The sequence below is a fragment of the Salmo salar genome, chromosome 14, assembly GCF_965601325.2.
Source record: "Salmo salar chromosome 14, fSalSal1, whole genome shotgun sequence".
NCBI classification, from domain to species: domain Eukaryota; kingdom Metazoa; phylum Chordata; class Actinopteri; order Salmoniformes; family Salmonidae; genus Salmo; species Salmo salar.
Window position 1 is genome coordinate 56,299,851 of NC_138304.1, and position 26,971 is coordinate 56,326,821.

General features: G+C 40.6%; 2 protein-coding genes across 2 annotated transcripts; both read right to left on the reverse strand.

Moving 5' to 3' along the window:
- zgc:113691 (uncharacterized) lies at positions 1–861 on the reverse strand. Its single transcript, XM_014141489.1, has one exon. It carries the CDS (start codon positions 859–861, stop codon positions 1–3), a length of 861 nt encoding a protein of 286 aa, XP_013996964.1.
- Positions 862–7,897: 7,036 nt separating this feature from the next.
- yipf1 (Yip1 domain family, member 1) lies at positions 7,898–26,967 on the reverse strand. The gene is made up of 9 exons (XM_014141477.3): positions 26,895–26,967; positions 22,462–22,518; positions 21,071–21,237; positions 19,058–19,145; positions 16,753–16,869; positions 16,405–16,571; positions 16,036–16,218; positions 13,524–13,638; positions 7,898–11,480 (listed from the first exon to the last, which is right to left on the reverse strand). The coding sequence occupies exons 2-8, from the start codon at positions 22,496–22,498 to the stop codon at positions 13,525–13,527; spliced, it is 873 nt and encodes a 290-aa protein (XP_013996952.1). The 5' UTR covers positions 22,499–22,518; positions 26,895–26,967; the 3' UTR covers positions 7,898–11,480; position 13,524.
- Positions 26,968–26,971: the final 4 nt, after the last annotated feature.

A 26,971-nucleotide genomic window follows, 5' to 3' on the forward strand; every position in this document is an offset into this window, starting at 1 on the left:
TTACAGTATGTGTTCATTGGTTTCATAGTGAAATAAATCCTCCTTTTCACGTTGATGATTCCCATTTCCCAGCTGGAGGCCATTTCCCAATGTATGATGGTTGCCATTTCCCAATGTATAATGGTTGCCGTTCCCCAGCTGGTGATTCCCATTTCCCAATGTTGTTAAACCCCCTTGTTTATCTATTGAAGACCTTCTCTTGTGGTGTCGTGATCGTGGCGAAGGAGAAGGTTTGGTCTCAAACGCATTGGGTGGGAGTTTCTGGGCTGAATTGATGGACATCTCTGTTTGTGCTCCCTTGTGAGACACAGGTTTCTCTCCGGGCCTCTGGGGTAGGCCTATCGCAGGGAGAGTGAGCTGCTCTCTTTGAGATCTCTTATCCTCCCAGAGTTTCAACAAACGGCGTTGATTATTCGTCATGTCCTTCAGGTTCTGCTGTAATGACTGCACCTGATATTCCAGAAGAGTTTTGGACGTGACAGCATTTGCCAGCTCCGATGTCAGATCATCAATGGTCAAACTGAGTCGACCTGTTTTCTCCACCAGGGAACTGCACTGACGCTCCTTCTCGTGCATGTCAGAGATGATGTCCTTGGTGGTCTTGCCGTTGAACTGGGGGCTCGCCTCCAGGCCTATCTCTTGACGGAGAGCCTTGACATGCTTGCGCAGCTCCTTGTTCTCCGAAGTCATGGTCTTGAATTTTTGTTTCAGCACCTCCGTTGACTTCATCCTGGACTCGTACTGTCTCAGCTTCTCCCTCATAATACTCTCCCTGTGCACCGCATCGTCTCTTTCCTTCCTGCATTTCTCCAGGAGTTTCAACATCTCAAACTTGGAGACGTTCTCTTTTTTCTCAGCCATCCTTTATAGCTTTTTACAGACTCAAATATCACACCTAAAATTAGAATCCCCTGGTGTAGGATAATAACCTATTAATCCTCTGTTCTCTACTCCTGGTTTCAGGTTTCTCTACTGCAGGTCTCTCCCATGAGTTCCAATAGATCAACAAATCATTACAGAAATCGTAACATGAATATTCCTCAGGATGTAGAATGTTCCATCCATTGTTATATCCACCCTGGATATAAGCACTTGACACAATCCCCTCGTATTAAGTCTATCAGAGAGAGAACAGAGAGAGAAAAAGCAGAGAGGCAGGCAGGCGGCACCAGGGAAGCTCCAGCTGGGAGAACAGCAGTTCCTCTCCAGTGTAACACTAAGCTCAGGGCTAGAATGACCGTTAATTAGGCCAGGCCATCTCTTTGACACAGATAGTTCCAGTGTAACACTAAGCTCAGGGCTAGAATGACCGTTAATTAGGCCACGCCATCTCTTTGACACAGGTAGTTTCAAGTGACACAATGTTTCTATTTTCTTAATTAAAGCCAAATACTTGAGCCCCTCTTGATTGGTAAATGCATCAACATAAGCACTTCTTGATCGGTAAATGCATCAACATAAGCCCTTTTTTACTCAGTAAATGCATCAACATACAGTGAGGGAAAAAAGTATTTGATCCCCTGCTGATTTTGTACTTTTGCCCACTGACAAAGAAATGATCAGTCTATAATTTTAATGGTAGGTTTATTTTAACAGTGAGAGACAGAATAACAACAAAAAAATCCAGAAAAACGCATGTCAAAAATGTTATAAATTGGTTTGCATTTTAATGAAGGAAATAAGTATTTGACCCCCTCTCAATCAGAAAGATTTCTGGCTCCCAGGTGTCTTTTATACAGGTAACGAGCTGAGATTAGGAGCACACTCTTAATTAAAGGGAGTGCTCCTAATCTCAGTTTGTTACCTGTATAAAAGACACCTGTCCACAGAAGCAATCAATCAATCAGATTCCAAACTCTCCACCATGGCCAAGACCAAAGAGCTCTCCAAGGATGTCAGGGACAAGATTGTAGACCTACACAAGGCTGGAATGGGCTACAAGACCATCGCCAAGCAGCTTGGTGAGAAAGTGACAACAGTTGGTGAGATTATTCGCCAAATGGAAGAAACACAAAAGAACTGTCAATATCCCTCGGCCTGGGGCTCCATGCAAGATCTCACCTCGTGGAGTTGCAATGATCATGAGAACGGTGAGGAATCAGACCAGAACTACACGGGAGGATATTGTCAATGATCTCAAGGCAGCTGGGACCATAGTCACAATTGGTAACACACTATGCCGTGAAGGACTGAAATCCTGCAGCGACCGCAAGGTCCCTCTAGCTCAAGAAAGCACATGAACAACCCCGTCTGAAGTTTGCCAATGAACATCTGAATGATTCAGAGGACAACTGGGTGAAAGTGTTGTGGTCAGATGAGACCAAAATGGAGCTCTTTGGCATCAACTCAACTCGCCGTGTTTGGAGAAGGAGGAATGCTGCCTATGACCCCAAGAACACCATCCCCACCATCAAACATGGAGGTGGAAACGTTATGCTTTGGGTTTTTTTTCTGCTAAGGGGACAGGACAACTTCACCGCATAAAAGGGACGATGGACGGGGCCATGTACCGTCAAATCTTGGGTGAGAACCTCCTTCCCTCAGCCAGGGCATTGAAAATGGGTTGTGGATGGGTATTCCAGCATGACAATGACCCAAAACACACAGCCAAGACAACAAAGGAGTGGCTCAAGAAGAAGCACATTAAGGTCCTGGAGTGGCCTAGCCAGTCTCCAGACCTTAATCCCATAGAAAATCTGTGGAGGGAGCTGAAGGTTCGAGTTGCCAAACGTCAGCCTCGAAACCTTAATGACTTGGAGAAGATCTGCAAAGAGGAGTGGGACAAAATCCCTCCTGAGATGTGTGCAAACCTGGTGGCCAACTACAAGAAACGTCTGACCTCTGTGATTGCCAACAAGGGTTTTGCCACCAAGTACTAAGTCATGTTTTGCAGAGGGGTCAAATACTTATTTCCCTCATTAAAATGCTAATCATTTTATAACATTTTTTACATGCATTTTTCTGGATTTTTTTGTTGTTATTCTGTCCCTCACTGTTCAAATAAACCTACCATAAAAATTATAGACTGATAATTTCTTTGTCAGTGGGCAAATACTTTTCCCCCTCACTGTAAGCCCTTCTTGGTCAGTAAATGCGCCCTAGATTGTAGCTGTGTTTTGGTCAATAAAAATAGGAGTCGTATAGTATCTGTGGTAGTGTATAGTATCTGTGGTAGTTTATAGTATCTGTGGTAGTGTATAGTATCTATGGTAGTGTATAGTATCTGTGGTAGTGTATAGTATATGTGGTAGTATATAGTATATGTGGTAGTGTATAGTATCTGTGGTAGTGTATAGTATCTGTGGTAGTGTATAGTATCTGTGGTAGTGTATAGTATCTGTGGTAGTTTATAGTATCTGTGGTAGTGTATAGTATCTATGGTAGTGTATAGTATCTGTGGTAGTGTATAGTATATGTGGTAGTATATAGTATATGTGGTAGTGTATAGTATCTGTGGTAGTGTATAGTATCTGTGGTAGTGTATAGTATCTGTGGTAGTGTATAGTATATGTGGTAGTGTATAGTATCTGTGGTAGCGTATAGTATCTGTGGTAGCGTATAGTATCTGTGGTAGTGTATAGTATCTGTGGTAGCGTATAGTATCTGTGGTAGCGTATAGTATCTGTGGTAGTGTATAGTATCTGTGGTAGTGTATAGTATCTGTGGTAGTGTATAGTATCTGTGGTAGTGTATAGTATCTGTGGTAGTGTATAGTATATGTGGTAGTATACAGTATCTGTGGTAGTATATAGTATCTGTGGTAGTGTTTAGTATATGTGGTAGGGTATAGTATCTGTGGTAGTGTATAGTATATGTGGTAGTGTATAGTATCTGTGGTAGCATATAGTATCTGTGGCTAGTATAGGTTATATATAATGTTTTCCATCGTATTGGAATAATGATACTGTAGATCTGTTCCCGTCCCACAACCTGTTACTGTCAGGCTGACTGATTGACATTGATTGACATTGGCTAATGTCCACGTATTAAAAACATTAAGGGACAAAAGCTGCACTTAAAATCAGCAAATGTCTAGACGTCCACTCTGTTAAATTGACTTTGAGACACTGCAATTACTCTAGTCCTTCCCTCTAAGTTACCTTCTGTCCCTGAATGATTTAAACATTCAAATTGTACTGATGTACTGGCTTACTTTAACCTGTTAGGGCTAGGGGGCAGTATTTGCACGGCTGGATAAAAAAATGTACCCGATTTAATCTGGTTACTAATCCTACCCAGTAACTAGAATATGCATATACTTATTATATATGGATAGAAAACACTCTAAAGTTTCTAAAACTGTTTGAATGGTGTCTGTGAGTATAACAGAACTCATTTGGCAGGCAAAACCCTGAGACATTTTCTGACAGGAAGTGGATACCTGATGTGTTGTATTACCTTCAAACCTATGCCATTGAAAAACACAGGGGCTGAGGAATATTTTGGCACTTCCTATTGCTTCCACTAGATGTCACCAGCCTTTACAAAGTGTTTTGAGTCTTCTGGAGGGAGATCTGACCGAACAAGAGCCATGGAACGATGATGGCCCATTAGACACCTGGCGCGCGAGTTCATGTTGGGTACCCTCGTTCCAATACGTTATAAAAGAGAATGCATTCGTCCACCTTGAATATTATTCATGTTCTGGTTAACTAGGCAAGTCAGTTAAAAACAAATTCTTATTTACAATGGACTGCCTACCCCGGCCAAACCCGTACAAAGCTGGGCCAATTGTGCGTCGCCCTATGAGACTCCCAATTACGGCCGGATGTGATACAGCCTGGATTCGAACCAGGGACTGTAGTGACGCCTCTTGCACTAAGATGCAGTGCCTTAGACCGCAGAGTCCATGTGTGTGTGTGTGTGTGTGTAACTATTTAACTGTACTAGAATGCTTAAAAGGCTGCTAAAATGTAAAATATTGGTTATCAGTATAATTCTTTTTGGGCAAAGAAAATATTGGATATCAGTATCAGCCAAAACGTCATATCGGTGCATCCCTATATATTATATTTAGAAAGAGGAAGGAAAGTAATTTAAGCACATGTTTTTGTTTCAGTCTCCTCCATCTCCACTAACTGAAACTAATTGTATGGATTTTTTTTCTCTTAATAATGTAAAATTAACATCTGTACAGAAAGACTCATGTGAAGGCCAAATTACAGAGGAAGAACTTATTGATGCAATTAAAGCCTTTAAGGCAGAGAAAACTACAGGGCTGGATGGCATACCAGTGGAGGTATACCAAACTCCAGGGATGGATGACATACCAGTGGAGGTAAACCAATTTTTCTTTTATATACTCAGAGGACCGTTATTAGCATGTTTTAACCACTCCTCTATAAATGGTAGATTATCAGACACTCAACAAGGTCTGAATTCATTATTACTGAAACACGATACAAGTGGTAAATATAAAGATCCAGTCCATATAAAAAATTGGAAGTCCCTTACAATTCAGTGTTGTGATGCAAAAATGCTAGCAAAATGTATAGCGCATAAAATTAAAAAAGGTTTTGTCAGATATTATTAATTCTAATCAGACAGGTTTTTTAGATGGATGATACATTGGAGATAATAGAAGACAAGTACTGAAAACAATAGAACACTATGAAGAACCTGGGGAAACAGGCCTGGTTTTCACAGCTGACTTTGAAAATGATTTTGATAAAGTACGACTGGAGTTTATATATAAATGCCTAAAGATTTCCATTTTGGTAAATCTTAAAGTCATGTATAGTAACAATATGTAACAAAATGTAAAATAGTAAATAATGGCTACTTCTCATTAAGTTTTAATAAACTGTCAAGTGGAATAAAACAAGGTTGTCCACTATTGGCATATCTATTTATTATGGACATTGAAATGTTAGCTATTAAAATCAGATCCAACAACAATATCAAGGGATTACAAATCAAGGGCTTAAAAACAAAGGTGTCATTGTACGCTGATGATTCATGTCTTCTTTTAAATCCACAGTTTGGATCCGTCCACAGCCTCATAGATGAGGATCTAGATACTTAAAAAAAAAATATATATGGAAATGTCTGCTCTACCCAAAATTACAACCAACTAATTGCAGCATTACCGCAAAAATGTTAGAGGAAAGTGTAAGGGGGGAAAAGTAGGGAACTTGTCTGTTGGCCATTAAAGACCATAATTGGTTAAATAAAATTGTGTTAAATAAAAAAAGTATACCAGTTTCATTTAAGGACCAAAAATGAACAGCTGTGCCATATAGATGGCAAAATAGTTGAAAAGAGATTTTCGACGTACTGATTCCATGGCACATGGTTTATGAACTGATACGCAAAATGAAGCCGGATTCAAAACTTAGAATTTTTCAATTTAAATTATTATACAAAATTCTTGCAACCAATAGAATGTTATATACAGTTGAAGTCGGAAGTTTACATACACTTAGGTTGGAGTCATTAAATCTCGTTTTTCAACCACTCCACAAATTTCTTGTTAACAAACTATAGTTTTGGCAAGTCGGTTAGGACATCTACTTTGTGCATGACACAAGTCATTTTTCCAACAACGCATTCTGTCTCCTAGAGATGAACGTACTTTGGTGTGAAAAGTGCAAATCATTCCCAGAACGGCAGCAAAGGACTTTGTGAAGATGCTGGAAGAAACAGGTACAAAAGTTTCTATATCCACAGTAAAACGAGTCCTATATCGACATAACCTGAAAGGCCGCTCAGCAAGGAAGAAGCCACTGCTCCAAAACCGCCATAAAAAATCCAGACTACGGTTTGCAACTGCACATGGGGACAAAGATCGTACTTTTTGGAGAAATGTCCTCTGGTCTGATAAAACATAATGACCATCGTTATGTTTGGAGGAAAAAGGGGGATGCTTGCAAGCCGAAGAACACCATCCCAACCGTGAAGCACGGGAGTGGCAGCATCATGTTGTGGGGATGCTTTGCTGCAGGAGGGACTGGTGCACTTCACAAAATAGATGGCATCATGAGGGAGGAAAATTGTGGATATATTGAAGCAACATCTCAAGACATCAGTCAGGAAGTTAAGGCTTGGTCGCAAATTGGTCTTCCAAATGGACAATGACCCCAAGCATACTTCCAAAGTTGTGGCAAAATGGCTTAAGGACAACAAAGTCAAGGTATTGGAGAGGCCATCACAAAGCCCTGACCTCAATCCTATAGAACATTTGTGGGCAGAACTGAAAAAGCATGTGCGAGCAAGGAGGCCTACAAACCTGACTCAGTTACACCAGCTCTGTCAGGAGGAATGGGCCAAAATTCACCCAACTTATTGTGGGAAGCTTGTGGAAGGCTACCCAAAACATTTGACCCAAGTTAAACAATTTAAAGGCAATGCTACCAAATACTAATTGAGTGTATGTAAACTTCTGACCGACTGGGAATGTGATGAAAGAAATAAAAAGCTGAAATAAATCATTCTCTCTATTATTCTGACCTTTCACATTCTTAAAATAAAGTGGTGATCCTAACTGACATAAAATAGTAAATTTTTACTAGGATTAAATGTCAGGAATTGTGAAAAACTAAGTTTAAATGTATTTGGCTAAGGAGTATGTAAACTTCCGTCTTCAACTCTATATGGGGGATACAACCTTCCCAGCTCTGCAGATTTTGCTACGAAGAGACAGAATCATTAGATCATTTGTTTTGGTACTGTCCATATGTAGCTTGTTCTTGGTCGCAGGTCCAGGAATGGCTGAAGAACTGGAACCTTTACCTGGAACCAACTCTGCAGATAGCAGAGTTCTTGGTCACAGGTCCAGGAATGGCTGAAGAACTGTAACCTTTACCTGGAACCAACTCTGCAGATAGCACTGCTGGGAGATCTGAAAAGTCATAGTCAATATGATCAATAATATAATAATACTATTAGCAAAAAAAAATATATATTTTGTTTTTATTTACAAGATGTAGAAATTATGAGAACATAGAACGGTTCAGAACTTTTGTGAAACATCACAGCACAGTTGAAAAAAAATATTTGGAAACAGAAATCCAATATGGATGGTGTTAAGACATAGATGGGAGGGGTTGAATGGAGCTGAAGGATGGGACTAATAACAACTAATAACAACAAGATAACAAAATGTAAAACATACTGTGTCCATAAAACATATATAGGTTCAGATTTTTTTGTGAAATAAATAGATGAGAGAGGTTGAGATTAGAGGAAGGACAGGAGTAAAAACAAACAAAACATAACTATTGTAAAATAGATTGTGTTCATGAAATGTATATAGTATTATATAGTATGTATAAACTGCAAGTAAAGGCCTAAGCGTTGTTGTTCTCTAGTTTACTCCAATTAGGGGAGGGGTGGTAGGGTTAGAAAGTAATAAAGGAAAATATATTTAAAAAAATATGTATATACAGTACCAGTCAAAAGTTTGGTGACACCTACACATTCCAGGGTTTTTCTTTATTTTTACTATTTTCTACATTGTAGAATAATAGTAAAGACATCAAAACTATGAAATAACACACATGGAATCATGTAGTAACCAAACAAGTGTTAAAACAAATCAAAATATATTTTATATTTGAGATTTAAAAGTAGCCACCCTTTGCCTTGATGACAGCTTTGCACACTCTTGGCATTCTCTCAACCAGCTTCATGAGGTAGTCATCTGGAATGCATTTCAATTACCAGGTGTGCCTTGTTAAAAATGTACTTGTGTAATTACTTTCCTTTTTAATGCGTTTGAGACAATCCGTTGTGTTGTGACAAGGTAGGGGTGGTATACAGAAGATAGCCATATTTGGTTAAAGACCAAGTCCATATTATGGCAAGAACAGCTCAAATAAGCAAAGAGAAACAGCTGTCCATCATTACTTTAAGACATGAAGGTCAGTCAATCCGGGGCCTTTCAAGAACTTTTAACGTTTCTTCAAGTGCAAAAACCATCAAGCGCTATGATGAAACTGGCTCTCATGAGGACCGCCACAGGAAAGGAAGGGCCAGAATTACCTCTGCTGCATAGGATAAGTTCATTAGAGTTACCAGCCTAAGAAATTGCAGCCCAAATAAATGCTTCACAGAGTTCAAGACACATCTCAACATCAACTGTTCAGATGTGACTGCATGAATCAGGCCTTCATGGTTGAATTGCTGCAAAGAAACCACTACTAAAAGACACCAATAAGAAGAAGAGACTTGCTTGGGCCAAGAAACACGAGCAATGGACATTAGACCTGTGGAAATCTGTCCTTTGGTCTGATGAGTCCAAATTTGAGATTTTTGGTCCCACCTGCCGTGTCTTTGTGAGAGACACAGGTGAACGGGTCATCTCTGCATGTGTGGTTCCCACCGTGAAGCATGGAGGAGGAGGTGTGATGATGTGGGGGTGCTTTGCTGGTGACACTGTCAGTGATTTATTTAGAATTCAAGGTACGTTTAACCAGCATGGCTACCACAGCATTCTGCAGCAATACACCATCCCATCTGGTTTGCGCTTAGTGGGACTATCATTTGTTTTTCAACAGGGCAATGACCCAACACACCTCCAGGCTGTGTAAGGGCTATTTGACCAAGAAGGAGAGTGATGGAGTGCCTCATCAGATGACCTGGCCTCCACAATCACCTGACCTCAACCCAATTGAGATGGTTTGGGTGTCATTGTCGTGTGTGTAGGTGGCAGGGAAGTCAGGCGCAGGAGAAACCAACTTGGTGTAACTGGAGTAGTTTAATTATTATAAAACAAACTCCAAAAAAACCAACGTACATAAAAATAAACATGGGTAAACATACCCGTCGCACACCTATACAAAATACACGAACACATAACCACAAACAATCTCCGACAAGGACATGAGGGGAAACAGAGGGTTAAATACACAGCATGTAATTAATGGGATTGGAACCAGATGTGTAGGAAGACAAGACAAAACCAATGGAAAATGGATCAATGATGACTAGAAGACCGGTGACGTCGACCGCCGAGCACCACCCGAACAAGGAGGGGCATCAACTTCGGCAGAAGTCGTGACATTGGGATGAGTTACACTGCGGAGTAAAGGAAAAGCAGCCAACAAGTGCTCAGCATATGTGGGAACTCCTTCAAGACTGTTGGAAAAGCATTCCTCATGAAGCTGGTTGAGAGAATTCCAAGAGTGTGCGAAGATGTCATCAAGGCAAAGGGTGGCTACTTTGAAGAATATAAAATCTAAAATATATTTTGTTTTAACAATTTTTTGGTTACTACATGATTCCATATGTGTTATTTCATAGTTTTGATGCCTTCGCTATTATTCTACAAATGTAGAAAATAGTAAAAATAAAGAAAAACCCTGGAATGAGTCCGTGTGTCCAAACTTTTGACTGGTACTGTATATATGGGGGATTGGAAGTGATGCAGACAATTACATTACAATCTAACCCCTAAAAAAAATTATCTACCCCCTGGAACTCTAGCAGTGTATAACGAAGACAGAGGACTGGAAGTTTCTGGACCTCTAGCAGTGTATAATGAAGACAGAGGACTGGCAGTTTCTGGACCTCTAGCAGTGTATAACGAAGACACAGGACTGGCAGTTTCTGGACCTCTAGCAGTGTATCACTAAGACAGAGGACTGGCAGTTTCTGGACCTCTAGCAGTGTATAACGAAGACAGAGGACTGGCAGTTTCTGGACCTCTAGCAGTGTATAACGAAGACAGAGGACTGGCAGTTTCTGGACCTCTAGCAGTGTATAACGAAGACAGAGGACTGGCAGTTTCTGGACCTCTAGCAGTGTATAATGAAGACAGAGGACTGGCAGTTTCTGGACCTCTAGCAGCTCTTTTCTGTACATTTAGTATATGCGATAGTAATGACTCGGTAACAATGAAAAAAAATGTAATACAAAGAAGCGTCTTTCAAATTACATTTTTTTGTGAACAGTGTCTTATCAATATCAAGTTGTATGTATATATTTAACAGTAAAACTATGATTAGTTAAACAAGGAAGGGACTGGCTCTACCCAGTAACACAACGCATGTTTAATTCTATATCATTAAGGCAAACAGTTCAGACACCATCCCATTACAAATAACATTCTGTTGTCACCACCAGTGTCCGTTTCCAGAAGTCAGCAGGGGGGGGGTGTTCCAAATAGCACCCTATTCCCTACATAGTGCATTAATGGGGTCCTGGTCAAAAGCAGTGCACTATATAGAGAATAGGGTGCCATTTGGTAAACAACCCAGGTCTTCGGACCAGGGTCGTAAACATTAGTAAGTACATACACATGAAAAACATTTTTTAAAACACTTTGCAACGGAAAACGCAAATATGCGTTTATTATTGTTTCAGTCCATTTTCTTCCTTTTGGTTCTTAATGAATACAATCCAGGTGTGTGTGTCGTGCTGTAACCCGTTACTGTGTCTTTAAGGGCTTTAACAGGAAGACCCACCCAGGCAAGGTCGGTGCAGCAGGTCGGTAACCAAGACGACACCATGACACCATCGCCACGGCAACTCGATTCTACCTAATAAAAGGTAACAGGAGACGTTGCAATTAAAAAATAATAACACTTGTTCACTGTGGGAAGGATAAATAATTTCCAGGACAGGAAGTCTGGTGTCAGATGATGTTGGGTAAAACAGGTGGTGGTAAATAACTTAAAAATGTTTTTATGCTAACTCACACATTTGTAGACAATGAGTAAAAAAACACAAGGTTTTAGTGGTGGACATTTTATCTAAACAGGACAACTCCAACAGGATGTACAGTGGCATGGAAAACCACATAATACATTCACAAGTCTTTTCACATGTGTGTAGTACAGGAAGTGCTGAGTGATTAGTGCTTTTTTGAGGTCAGTTCAGTTTCGGTTCGATAAAAAAAAAAAAAAGGATCACGTTTTTTGATTTCGATGATTAAAAAAAAAAAAACATGAAATGTATTATGAAATAATAACGTTCAAATTATTTGAGAGCTTTTTAACGCAAATTCCAAAGCCTAAAAATAACGAACATTCAATTGCCAAAACATTTTAAATATTCCATTGTCTCTGTCACTTCCACATTGGGTTGACATCAATAGAAACATAGGAAATTACTATGAAACAATGACATATTTCAGTTGTGTATATTGCTTATTTTGATAATTGCATTATTTTTAAATCCTCAAAGTTATCATCTCATATCAGACAGTAGCAGCCAGCCAGCCAGCCCATCTAACGTTATGTCTCTCCATACTGTACTGTCTGTAGTTATCGTCTCATCTCTGATCAGACAGTAGCAGCCAGCCAGCCAGACCATCTAACGTTATGTCTCCCATACTGTACTGTCTGTAGTTATCGTCTCATCTCTGATCAGACAGTAGCAGCCAGCCAGCCCATCTAACGTTATGTCTCTCCATACTGTACTGTCTGTAGTTATCGTCTCATCTCTGATCAGACAGTAGCAGCCAGCCAGCCAGACCATCTAACGTTATGTCTCCCATACTGTACTGTCTGTAGTTATCGTCTCATCTCTGATCAGACAGTAGCAGCCAGCCAGCCCATCTAACGTTATGTCTCCCCATACTGTACTGTCTGTAGTTATCACCTCATCTCTGATCAGACAGTAGCAGCCAGCCAGCCAGACCATCTAACGTTATGTCTCCCCATACTGTACTGTCTGTAGTTATCGTCTCATCTCTGATCAGACAGTAGCAGCCAGCCAGCCAGACCATCTAACGTTATGTCTCCCCATACTGTAGTCTGTGGTCATCCTATTTAGCTAGGATGCTGTTGAGCTGTCTGACTAAATAATTTTACTAGTTCTTTAAAGTAGATAAGGCATACTTTCACAAACTGTCGCTGTCCCTCGTCGTTGTGTTGTGTACATTCCTCTCACATGCGGTCTGTGTGTGTGTAACGTAATGTAGTAGCAGGCGTAAAAGTATATCCATCCAGAGATCTGTATGTAATGACGAGATGCTCATGTCTCCACCCTTTAACAACGGGAGTCGTTGTCACAAAGGTGGGAAGGCAGGCGACAAGCTTAGGTTCAAAATAACCCCATAGAAACACATTTTTTGGCGAGAGTGAAACCTCTCGTGTCGCCTCTTTTTCTCTGATTCGTCTCTGAGCTGGGGGGGAAAAAAATGGCGCAATGGATTATGGTCATTGTAGTTAATTACCACGTGTCTTTGCTAAGCTAGGCTGAATATTTGCTATATGAAAACTACAACTCAATTCAGCCCAGCGTCCCACATAGTTCTTGACTTGATTTCTTCGATTTCTCTCATGAATGATTTGATTTCGAACCGGAGTCGGTCAAATAGTTGTTTAATAAACCCCCCCCCCCCCCAAAAGACATCTTGGTTAATCACTCAGCACTAATTACAGGTTAGTTCAATGTATGCACACATGACTAAGTCGCTTGGAACAAAAGCATCTAGTAAATGGCATATGTTATTATTATATTATATTTTACTCATGTTGGCTGCGGTGAAGGAGCCGCTAACATGTTATTATTATATAAGACCACCAGTGGAGGTATGAATGTCTACAACGCAAAATATCTTTAGTTGTACCATTTACCTCAGGACATTGTATTAGTTCTGTGCATCTTCATGGTTAGAGATGACTTGGTTCCATGGCCCACCACAGCATTAACAGCAGTGTGTTCAACCTCCAACGTACTGAAGAAATAAGCCTGGATGAAAATAAACACAGAAAATAATTTATTCTGAGTGAACACTGGGGTTCTGCCCCAAAATGACACCCCCCATTCCCTTTATAGTGCACTACTTTTGACCAGGACCACCCATAGGGAATAGGGTGTCATTTGGGACACATCCGAGACCAACAAGCTAGATAGGAACAGAGGCTCTGGTCAAAAGTAGTGCACTATATAGGGAATAGGGTGTCATTTGGGATGAACCTCATTTCCTGTCAGTCTTTTTTTTTTTTATTAAGCCCTTCTGACACTCAATCTCTCTCTCTGTAAGCAGAGGGGTCGTTCCACGAAATGGGTGCCCTTTGCCCCTAAATTATTATTTACGTCTGTCCCTCATTTTAAGCAATTCGTAACATACCATAGAAAATGGATAATGGACATCTACAAATGAATACATACGTTTTACATTTACATTTTAGTCATTTAGCAGACAAACACCATGCTCTACCAACTGAGCCACACGGGACCACATACCATAGGAAACTTTACATACAGTGCCTTCGGAAAGTATTCAGACCCCTTGACTTTTCCCACATTTTGTTACGTTACAGCCTTATTCTAAAATGGATTAAATAAAAACACATTTCTTCATCAATCTACTCCCATATGCAGCTGTCAGGTTACCGTGACAACGGTCACAACAACAAAGTCAAAGTTGAATGTCTCTTGCTCTTACCCGGCAAAAGCAACGGCTATATAAAACGGGTGAATGCCGACAAGAAAAATGTAAAAATAGAGCTGTTTTAAGAAACAGGAAACATACTGTGAATCATATGTGAAAGCAGTATATTGTACCATTCCACCTAGTTAAATGATTCACAGCAGGTGACATCGTTTGGGTCTTCTGAACAACATGGTGGAAAAGGAAGTAAGTCTTCTCTCTCTTTTTGGTCTATTTATAAATTGTTTTATCATCTTTATCATCGGGGCGGCAGCGTAGCCTAGTGGTTAGAGTGTTGGACTAGTAACTGAAAGGTTGCAAGTTCAAATCCCTGAGCTGACAAGGTACAATTCTGTCGTTCTGCTCCTGAACGAAGCCGGATAAGAATTTGTTCTTAACTGACTTGCCCAGTTAAATAAAGGTAAAATAAAAAATATAAATCTTTAACTAAGCTCAACATGTCAACCCTGTTCACTCAATTAAAAGTTAGGAAAATTTGATAAAATGCAGCCATTTTTTACATTTTTTATCTCAATAGCAAATCCTTTTTTCTGGGTACCTTACTGTGATTACTTTAAATTATAATGGTCAAAAAGAAACAAAAATAGCTTCTCAAGGAAGAATTTTGTTAAGACTGTCTGGGAGTGGTCTGAGTGGGGAGGGGAAAACTGAAAACTAGCTGTTATTAGCAGAGAGATTTGGAACTCTTACTTATTGGTCTATTAACACATTTACCACCTGGTGATGTCACCAGGCAATCCAAAACTCCATCCCACCAAAACAGGCTGAAATGTATTTTCAAACAGCACTTACACTAAAAGGGCATTATCATAATTTTTTTAAAACAATTTCACAGTATTTTCTGTAGGCTAAACATATCCTCCATGCAATTGAATGTTGAAAAATATATTAGTGTTATTTTTTAGAAGTTTGCATATGCAAAAAGGCACCCATTTCGTGGAACGACCCAGAGACATGTGATTCTCCTGAGTAGCTAGCTGGCTATAGTCACACGTCGAAGTGGAATGACTGTCCATTTTCCAGTCAGTCATTGTTTTTGACAAGCAACCTCCTTCACCCTCCCTCTTTTTCTTCCTGCTCAACCTCACCCTCCTCTCCTTCCTTCCTTCCTTCCTTCCTTCCTTCCTTCCTTCCTTCCTTCCTTCCTTCCTTCCTTCCTTCCTTCCTTCCTTCCTTCCTTCCTTCCTTCCTTCCTTCCCCTCCCCCTGAGGTAAACTAACTTGACTCCTTTAATCTCTTTCTCATGCGCCGTCAAGAGGGACACTCCAAAAGTGGCCGTCACGAGGGAGTGTAGTCAAAGATATTGTGGTCTTCGTTGCAGCGCTCAGGCAGTTGCCACGCTACAAGGCTCCAGTAGAATAGTGAGGAGGTAACTGAGCTCATTAAGTCATTGTGTGGGTCCCATTTGGAGATGCAACCATTGGTGCTACAGATCACAAGCCAGGTGAGGTTATCTAAACTGGGTCAGTCAAAGTCGGTGATTGTTAAATCAGGACATTGTATTACATGACCAGGACACAACCCAAATCCGTAAGGCCAGTGTCGTGTTCACCAGGCACTAAAAAGAACAAAAAAAAGCGGTCTGCACTTGCCCAATAAGAAACACTCCATGGTGCACAACGTTTAGAAACGTTTTGCTACGCTGTGCCCTAATGAACACGACCCAGGTGTGTTTTCCCGGGAATGTTTACCTTACAACCGAACGCCAAGAGGATGTGGAGCGACACGATGGCTGTCATGATCGCTACGGCAACCCGGCGTTGGTCGTCACGGACGGCGGGCCAGAAGGTCAAGACCAGGACAGAACCAGAGAGACAGAGAGCCACAACGATGGAAAACCACCTAACGGCCTCGTACGGGATGATCCACAACACCTGTCAACAACAACAACAACACCTGTCAATAAGTTACAACATCATAATTTTTTTTTTAAAAGACAGGAATAAACATATCCTCAACATTTGCATTCCAACAAAGTAAATGTGACAATATTGAACCTCATAAAATATAAAGAATGCCGCATAATCAGACATAAAACAGTGTAATGTGTCATGTTTTACCACAGCGGGTATGTAGACGGCCAGGGAGTATCCGTAGACACAGACGATCTCCAGGAAGGAGTAAGAAACTATGTTCATAACCTTGGAGTTCCTCCAGACAAGCAGGCCCCACAGGGCCAGGGGAACCAGCCACGCATAGCTGTAGATCGCCGTCGCCGCAATGGTCACTGGGAGAAAAAAAAACACACAGAGAAACAGTAGCAACAATCACATTCTTTTCTAAAACATTTACAGGAAATGACTTTTTTTGTTATGTTCAGTATCTATTTGATTGAGTCTTGGAAAGAGCAGCAGTCAGTTTGATCCTGTGTTTTATTTTACCTTTGAAAAACGTAATATGACACTCACCTTTCTGGAACTCTGGGACGTATTTATACTGGGGTTTCCCCAGGTAAACCAGGAAGTTAGAGATGTTTCCACAGATGGCGATGACAAAAACCAGAGTAGCACAGATCCAGAAGGGACCTGGAGGACACAGAGATTGACAGACGGTATGAGTAATCTGTAGTATTTGACGATGCATCATGGCCAGTTTAAAATGCTGCTTCCAAGTCCCCGAATCCACTTGATGAAGTTGAATTTTATTCTGCCACTTGTTGAATGCCCTCATCAAGACACAGGTGCCATTATATACTCGGTGTTATCCACACGTACATAGAGTAGCCAGCCAAATAGAAAAAGTAGCCAGCCAGGTGCCCCTCTGTGTTCAAAATGTTTTGCAGAAGGAGCTCTATTTTGGTGGCCTCTGGTACATTCTTATGCCTTAATTCCAAACCCGAAATACACAGCGAAATGATTGAATACTTTATCGAGTTTACCTCTCACATTGAATAATATGTGTTGTGGTATTGTCTAGAAAGACATGACTTTTCCATTGAAATGAGTGAAAATGTTTGAATTCAGTGTATTGTTGTTTTGTCTCGGTCTAGGACTATACGATCAAAACTATTTAAACCTTTTTTTAACATTTATCTTGTGTCTTCTCTTGAGATTTACATTTACATTACATTTTAGTCATTTAGCAGACGCTCTTATCCAGAGCGACTTACAGTAGTGAATGCATACATTTCATAAAAAACATTTTCCGTACTTGTCCCCCGTGAGATTAAAGTCTCATTTATAGGTTTACTGCAAGATATTAATTGCCACAATTACGTTTTCTCTTCAAATTATGTATTTTATTAAAACAGAAAAATGAAGTATCCTGCATTATCTTAAAAAATTTAATTAAAGGATTTGATTTTTCCAGGTTTCCGTTTATACAGTTTTTTCAGGGTTTCGCTCTTTAAAAATCACACTTTTTTTTATAGAAAAACAACATAATTGGATGTTTTAAGTCCACAACAATGCTTAAACCTCATTAGGAGACCGCGTGTTGATTTTTGGGTGTAGTTCCCCTTTAATTCCAGTGAGCACCTAGCAAGAGGCTGTTGTTTAACAGTCATTTTGTAGAGAACATGTGATTGTAGAGTTTGTAAAAACAAATACCCACTGGAATGATGTTTGTCCCTCATGTAGTCTATTTCACTTCCTCAAAATCCCCGGAATGAATCTAAGATAACTCAAGAAATCTGTAATTAATTGACGTTTTTGCCAAGAATGTGTTAGTCGCGCAATTTGACATCTAACTAAGAAAGTTTTAGTCGAGAAAAGTCGCTAAGTATGTTTTAGTCTCTGGTGAGACCTGAAAATAGCTGTACAGCAACACTCCCCATCCAACCTGACAGAGCTTGAGAGGATCTGCAGAGAAGAATGGGAGAAACTCCTCAGGTAGCATCATACCCAGAAGACTTGAAGCTGTTATCGCTGCCAAAGGTGCTTTAACAAAGTACCGAGTAAAGGGTCTGAATACTTATGTAAATGTAATATTTAAGTTTTTTATTTTTAATACATTTGCAAAAATGTAAAAAAACAGTTTTTGCTTTGTCATTATGGGGTATTGTGATGTCATTATGGGGTATTGTGTGTAGATTGATGAGGAGGTAAAACGATTTCATCCATTTTAGAATAAGGCTGTAACGTAACAAAATGTGTAAAAAGTCAAGGGGTCTGAATTCTTTCCGAAGGCACTGTATGAGATGAACTTTATTCAGTCATTTCGACACCTTTTATAAACTAGTCAACACTGGCTGTTCAGTTGTAAATCAACACACAGTAAACAGCCTACTTGGCGCCACGAAACACGCAAAATAAATTAAATGAATGTGTCAGAAAACAATAATTAAATTGTGGATTTTTAGTATCATCGTTACCATATGGGACGTCCATCATGCTCTCTCCCTCCTCTGTGGAAAGAAATTCAACTGCAACCAACCACAACACACACAAATTGTACCAGGAGGTGGGACAGACCGCAGACTATGTTACCCAGGTTATCGCTGGCTTTGTAACTGAGAGGCGCCTGCCCTGTCAACAGATTGGTAGAAGATGCATATCGTTCATTGTAGCGAGAGTGGGATCGACGGACTAACCAATTAAGAAAAACCAATTAAGAAAAACGTTTAATTAAAAGTAACCTAGTTAATATAAAGTGGAAAAAGTAGACGGCTGAAAGTAAGTCTGTAAGTGGCTGATTAGCCGCCAGCTGGCGCTAACGGAAAACATTAAAGGTTAGCGTAACAACGATTCAGGTCATGACTAGTAGGAAGCTCACCATAAAGATCAGGGTTGTTGCGGATGTAGAGATGGACAAAATTCTTCCCTGGCCATGGCAATAACGACCCCAGGATTCTCTCTCTCACCTAGAGGAAACACATTAAAAACACAGTCATTACAGCGCAGTCATTACAACAAAGTCATTACAGCACAGTCATTACAACACAGTCATTACAACACAGTCATTACAACACAGTCATTACAGCACAGTCATTACAACACAGAAATATAATAAATACATTATTACATATCCAAGGCGGACGCCTATCCTATGCAGGGATGGATTATCGAAAGGGCACACAGGGCCCCCAACTTTTTGTTCTGTTTTTTTGGGGGGTTATGGGTCACCTGGAGGTCGTGGGCCCCCTAGATAGCATATGTGTAGAATTGCAGGACAACTAAGAAAACTATTATTTTATTATTATTTTTTATTTTTTTTAATCTCTCAGCCTCAATGCAAAATGTTAACAATAGCATGAGACGAGCTATAAAACAGCGAATTTCTCTCTCTGACCCATGCCAACAAGTGTAGAATTGCAGGAAACTGCAACATTTTCTCTTCGCCTCATGACAAAATGTGTAGAATAGCATTATAAAACTGCAATTCTTTCTACACAAACCGTGTGTTGAAATGCAGGAAGTTAGCCGTTTACCCCAACAAAATAAAAATCAAGGTCCTGATCCAATGTAACTTAATTCGTGTTACGTAATAACGTGGTAAACTACACTACACTATATATATATATATATATATATATATATATATATATATATATATATATATATATATATATATATATATACACACACACACACACAAAAGTATATGGACACCCCTTTCAGCCACACCCCGTTGCTGACAGGTGTATAAAATCGAGCACAAAGCCATGCAATCTCCAAAGACAAACATTGACAGTAGAATGCCCTTACTTAAGAGCTCAGTGACTTTCAACGTGGCACCGTCATAGGATGCCACCTTGCCAACAAGTCAGTTCATCATATTTCTGCCCTGCTAGAGCTACCCCTAGTCAACTGTAAGTGCTGTGAAGTGGAAACGGATAGGAGCAACAACGGCTCAGAAACGAAGTGGTAGGCTACACAAGGTCACAGAACAGGACCTTAGAGCGCTGAAGCGCATAAAAATCATCTGTCCCTGGTCGCAACCCTGACTACCGAATTCCAAACTACCTCTGGAAGCAACGTCAGCACAAGAACTGTTCGTCGAGAGCTTCACGAAATGGGTTTCCATGGACGAGCAGCCGCACGCACACAAGCCTAAAATCACCATGCGCAAGGCCAAGCATCGGCCGGAGTGGTGTAAAGCTCGCCGCCATTGGACTCTGGAGCAGTGGAAACGCGTTCTCTGGAGTGATGAATCACGCTTCACCATCTGGCAGTCCAACAAGACGAATTTGGGTTTGGCGGATGCCAGGAGAACGCTACCTGCCCCATTCCATAGTACCAACTGTAAAGTTTGGTGGAGGAGGAATGATGGTCTGGGGCTGTTTTCATGGTTCGGGCCCCTTAGTTCCAGTGAAGGGAAATCTTAACGCTACAGCATACAATGACATTCTAGATGATTCTGTGCTTCCAACTTTGTCGCAACACTTTGGGGAAGGCCCTTTCCTGTTTCAGCATGACAATGCCCCCCATGCACAAATGAGGTGCACACAGAAATGGCTTGTCGAGATCAGTGTAGAAGAACTTGACTGGCCTGCATGAAGCCCTGACCTCAACCCCATTGAAAACCTTTTGGATGAATTGGAACACTGACTGCGAGCCAGGCCTAATCGCCCAACATCAGTGTCCGACCTCATTAATGCTCGTGGCTGAATAAGTCCCCACAGCAATGTTCCAACATCTAGTGGAAAGCCTTCCCAGAAGAGTGGAGGCTGTTATAGCAGCAAAGGGGGGGACCAACTCCATATTAATGCCCATGATTTTGGAATGAGATGTTCCACCAATAGGTGTCCACATACTTTTGGTCATATAGTGTATGTATTTTTCTGACCTCAGTCTTGTCGTCATTGGCCAATGGGTCATTGTCCTCTTCGAAGGATGTCACAGGTGCAGATCTCCTCTGTTTCTGAGGTTTGTGACTTCCTGCTGCTGTGTCCTCGATACTGATGGTAGTCGCATCTCCGTTCCCTCCCAAATGGCTCTCAGAACTGTCAAATTCTGATTCAGAATGTCAGTTAAGAGAAAGGTTATGACAAAGATTCTGATTCAGAATGTCAGTAAAGAGAAAGGTTATGACAAAGATTCTGATTCAGAATGTCAGTAAAGAGAAAGGTTATGACAAAGATTCTGATTCAGAATGTCAGTAAAGAGAAAGGTTATGACAAAGATTCTGATTCAGAATGTCAGTAAAGAGAAAGGTTATGACAAAGATTCTGATTCAGAATGTCAGTAAAGAGAAAGGTTATGACAAAGATTCTGATTCAGAATGTTAGTAAAGAGAAAGGTTATGACAAAGATTCTGATTCAGAATGTTAGTAAAGAGAAAGGTTATGACAAAGATTCTGATTCAGAATGTTAGTAAACAGAAAGGTTATGACAAAGATTGTGATTCAGAATGTCAGTAAAGAGAAAGGTTATGACAAAGATTGTGATTCAGAATGTCAGTAAAGAGAAAGGTTATGACAAAGATTCTGATTCAGAATGTTAGTAAACAGAAAGGTTATGAGATTCTGATTCAGAAAAAGCCCCGCCTAATACCACCATCTAGTGGGCACAACCTGGTAATATCAGGATTTTTGAAGAAATGAATTTGTTCAAAACTATTCAAATATTCTCTCTCTCTCTCTCTCTCTCTCTCTGGTTAATTACTCACCACATTTTATGCACTGCAGTGATAGCTATCTGTAGCTTATGCTTTTAGTACTAGATACATTTTCTGATCCTTTGATTGGGTGGACAACATGTCAGTTCATGCTGCAAGAGCTCTGATAGGTTGGATGACGTCCTCCGGAAGTTGTCATAATTACTGTGTAAGTCTATGGAAGGGGGTGAGAACCATGAGCCTCCTAGGTTTTGTATTGAAGTCAATGTACCCAGAGGAGGACAGAAGCTAGCTGTCCTCCGGCTACACCATGGTGCTACCCTACAGAGTGCTGTTGAGGCTACTGTAGACTTTCACTGCAAAACAGTGTGTTTTAATCAGTTATTTGGTGACGTGAATATATTTAGTATAGTTTTATCTAAAATTAATAACTTTTTTAATGCTTCACTATTTATTTATTTTTAATGAAATTCACTAAAGAGGATGGTCCTGCCCTTCCTTCTCAGTAGAGCTTCCACCGATCTGAATGGCATTATTATTATAATGTATACAGTCTATAAGACTGAGCCCGAGTGGTGTCATTCTGTATCCGAATGGCATTACAGTCTATTAACACTCACCTTGAAAATTTAAGAGGAAATCGCTGTTAGCCGCCATGTAGGAGACTAATCAAGAGTCTGTGGAGACAAAGAAGATCAGTGTCAAGATACACGCTTCTCCATAGAGATCCATTACGCTGCTGGCACTGTAACGTTACAGGGAATGTGGATAAACGTGTACATTTGCAGACCGTAGCCGTGCTTGATGCCTACTTTACACCACAGAGAAATGTGGGGTTGGAAAGTCACAAGTTTAGACAAAGAACACAAGATCGAGACGAAACTATCGATGGCTGTATGAATGCATTAAGAGAAACTATCGATGCCTGTGTGAATGCATTAAGAGAAACTATCGATGGCTGTGTGAATGCATTAAGAGAAACTATCGATGGCTGTGTGAATGCATTAAGAGAAACTATCGATGCCTGTGTGAATGCATTAAGAGAAACTATCGATGCCTGTATGAATGCATTAAGAGAAACTATCGATGGCTGTGTGAATGCATTAAGAGAAACTATCGATGCCTGTGTGAATGCATTAAGAGAAACTATCGATGGCTGTGTGAATGCATTAAGAGAAACTATCGATTGACTTAGTGGGACCGATCCATAATGAATACATAATTACCGTAACTGACTATTACACCTGTTACCCAGAAGCTGTTGTCATATCTGACATATCTTCAAGTACGGTGTCTGCAAAGATGTTTAAAATCTTTGTACGCATTGGGTACCCCCTAGAGGTGGTTATAGATAATGCCAGACAATTTGTTGGACAGACTTCTGAAAACTTGTTGACGTTAGAGCATCGCCATAATCCTAACAGAAAAAAATTGAGCGATTCTATCGATATCTGAAGAAAGCATTCAGAACAGCCAAAAGTGAGGTGAAGAGCCGGAAAGAGGAGCTACCAAAAATGATGATCGCTCAACGCCTCAACGTGCTTTAGGGGAACCACAAGCCTTTCTCATATTTGGAAGAGACATTCAAACCAAGTCGCCAAGTATCGAGAAGTAAAAGGAAAAAGCAAAAGACATTCCAAAATCACCACAAAACCTACAAACAGAAAATTAAACACTACGCTGACAAAACAATCAGAGCCAAAGAACACAACTTTGATGTTGGAGATATTGTGTACATTGTAAGTATGGAAAATGGAAAGTTGGATGCCAAATTCCGAGACACACACACTATGTGTTACTGTGACAAAACTTAGGCAACTCATTTAAAACTAGTGAGCACAGAAGATGGATCTAGAAAGCCAGCATGGGGACATGGTAATGTAAAAAGGTTTTGAACTCAAATAACTGATATAAAAGAAGATTTGTATCAAGAGTTCCTGAAATGTTGAATTTGACTGTTGAATAATGATGGAGAATAAGAGCACCTCCTCCCAGCTGCCCACTGCACCGAGGATAGGAAACTCTGTCACCACCGATAAATCCACTATAATTGAGAATTTCAATAAGCATTTTTCTACGGCTGGCCATGCTTTCCACCTGACTACCCCTACCCCGGTCAACTGCCCGGCACCCTCCACAGCAAACCGCCCAAGCCCCCACCATTTCTCCTTCACCCAAATCCAGATAGCTGATGTTCTGAAAGAGCTGCAAAATCTGGACCCCCTCCGAATCAGCCGGGCTAGACAATCTGGACCCTCTCTTTCTAAAATGATCTGCTGAAATTGTTGCAACCACTATTACTAGCCTGTTCAACCTCTCTTTCGTATCGTCTGAGATTCCCAAAGATCGGAAAGCTGCCGCAGTCGTCCCCCTCTTCAAAGGGGGAGACACTCTAGACCCAAACTGCTACAGACCTATATCTATCCTATCCTGTCTTTCTAAGGTCTTCGAAAGCCAAGTTAACAAACAGATTACCGACCATTTCGAATCCCACCGTACCTTCTCCGCTATGCAATCTGGGTTCAGAGCTGGTCATGGGTGCACCTCAGCCACGCTCAAGGTCCTAAACGATATCATAACCGCCATCGATAAGAGACATTACTGTGCAGCCATATTCATCGACCTGGCCAAGGCTTTCGACTCTGTCAATCACAACATTCTTATGGGCAGACTAAACAGCCTTGGTTTCTCAAATGACTGCCTTGCCTGGTTCACCAACTACTTCTCTGACAGAGTTCAGTATGTCAAATCGGAGGGCCTGTTGTCCAGACCTCTGGCAGTCTCTGTGGGGGTGCCATAGGGTTCAATTCTCGGGCCGACTCTCTTCTCTGTATACATCAATGATGTCGCTCTTGCTGCTGGTGATTCTTTGATCCACATCTACGCAGACAACACCATTCTGTATACTTCTGACCCTTCTTTGGACACTGTGTTAACTAACCTCCAGACGAGCTTCAATGCCATACAACTCTCCTTCCGTGGCCTCCAACTGCTCTTAAATGCAAGTAAAACTAAATGCATGCTCTTCAACCGATCGCTGCCCGCACCTGCCCGCCCGTCCAGCATCACTACTCTGGACGGTTCTGACTTAGAATATGTGGACAACTAAAAATACCTAGGTGTCTGGCTAGACTGTAAACTCTCCTTCCAGACTCACATTAAGCATCTCCAATCCCAAATTAAATCTAGAATCGGCTTCCTATTTCGCAACAAAGCCTCCTTCACTCACGTTGCCAAACATACCCTCGTAAAACTGACTATCCTACCGATCCTCGACTTTGGCGATGTCATTTACAAAATAGCCTCCAGCACCCTACTCAACAAACTGGATGCAGTCTATCACAGTGCCATCCGTTTGTCACCAAAGCCCCATATACTACCCACCACTGCGACCTGTACGCTCTCGTTGGCTGGCCCTCGCTTCATACTCGTCGCCAAACCCACTGGCGTCAGGTCATCTATAAGTCTTTGATAGGTAAGGCCCCGCCTTATCTCAGCTCACTGGTCACCATAGTAGCACCCACCCGTAGCACGTGCTCCAGCAGGTATATCTCTCTAGTCACCCCAGAAAAGCCAATTCCTCCTTTGGCCGCCTTTCCTTACAGTTCTCTGCTGCCAATGGCTGGAATGAATTGCAAAAATCTCTGAAGCTGGAGACTCTTACCTCCCTCACTAGCTTTAAGCACCAGCTGTCTGAGCAGCTCACAGATCACTGCACCTGTACATAGCCCATCTGTAAATAGCCCATCCCACTACCTCGTCCCCATACTGTATTTATTTATTTATCTTGCTCCTTTGCACCCCTGTATCTCTACTTGCACATTCATCTTCTGCACATCAATCACTCTAGTGTCTAATTGGTATATTGTAATTACTTTGCCACCATGGCCTATTTATTGCCTTACCTCCTTGTTCTTACCTCATTTGCACTCACTGTATATATATTTTCTTCAACTGTATTATTGACTGTATGTTTGTTTATTCCATGTGTAACAAACTGTGTTGTTTGTGTCGAACTGCTATGCTTTATTCTTGGCCAGGTCGCAGTTGCAAATGAGAACTTGTTCTCAACTAGACTACCTGGTTAAATAAAGGTGAAATAAATAAATAATAATGTTGATATGGAAGCACTGAAAAATTGCAGTTGTAACTTTTATTTATGTAAAAAAAAAGTACTTACCTTTTGAATGTAAAATAAAATAATATTTAATGTGTAAGCTATTGTAACAACAATGTTAGAAACGGGAATACAATTTCATTGTTAAAGTTGTGGACTTTAAATCTAACAAGGGAAAGGAGGTAGTATAGTACTATTGCAAGACTACGTACCTGTTATAGTGATGAAGACGTGACTAGAACTCGACAATGAAAATGGCTTTGAAGATCCAGTTGTTATTAGAGCGAGTTAAACGAGTCTACCTTTTTTAATTCAACAACATCCGCGTTCCAGCGGTGGATTTGATCTGCGCACCTGAACGAGTCCCCCCTCTTTAGTGAAGTGAGTTCAGAACAACTGAATGTATGCGTAGTATAAGTAGTTTTCACATAAAAACGTTATATGTCCGAACTCAGAGGAAAATAACATGTTTACTGTGGTAGAACGTTTATTTTGATTGGCGATTGTCTGCATTTATCAGAGTGCTGTCAGTTGTAAACAATTATTAGGGGTTATCGTTCTTGCAATGCATGTAAACGTTTCAATGGAACTATTATATTAATCCGACGATAAACAATAACAGCATTATTGTGTGCATGTAACCTTACTCAGTGATGATGGCCTATTTAGAAATTAGGTAGCCTATGGTTAACTTTTGTGTTTGAGGGTATTCAAAAGTGTAACTTTTCTTTATACAATGTGTGTGGAGGGCCATCCATTTTCATTTCAGAGGCCCGATCTTCTCCATGTAACGCTTAATATAAATAACGTTCACTCCCTAATCCTAATGCATAGCTATGCCAAATACAAGGAAGGCATTGCATTTCATTAGCTACATTGTGAATAATAACTCCAGTAACGATTAAATAACCCAATGACCATAAATATATACTTTACCCTCTCAGCAGTTTGGAAGTAAAGAAATATGTGGAAGGTAAACTCTGCTCCCTTTTCCGGTCGCATTTTCGTTTTTC

Excerpts from the sequence above, each read along its gene's own strand:
- zgc:113691 (XM_014141489.1), bottom strand. The coding sequence starts at position 861 with ATGGCTGAGAAAAAAGAGAACGTCTCCAAGTTTGAGATGTTGAAACTC.
- yipf1 (XM_014141477.3), bottom strand. The coding sequence starts at position 22,498 with ATGGCGGCTAACAGCGATTTCCTCTTAAATTTTCAAG. Across the intron at positions 16,572-16,752 it reads CGTCCCAGAGTTCCAGAAAG|TGACCATTGCGGCGACGGCG; the intron begins GTGAGTGTCATA and ends TTTTTCTCCCAG. Across the intron at positions 16,219-16,404 it reads CCGTCTACATACCCGCTGTG|GTGTTGTGGATCATCCCGTA; the intron begins GTAAAACATGAC and ends TGTTGTTGACAG.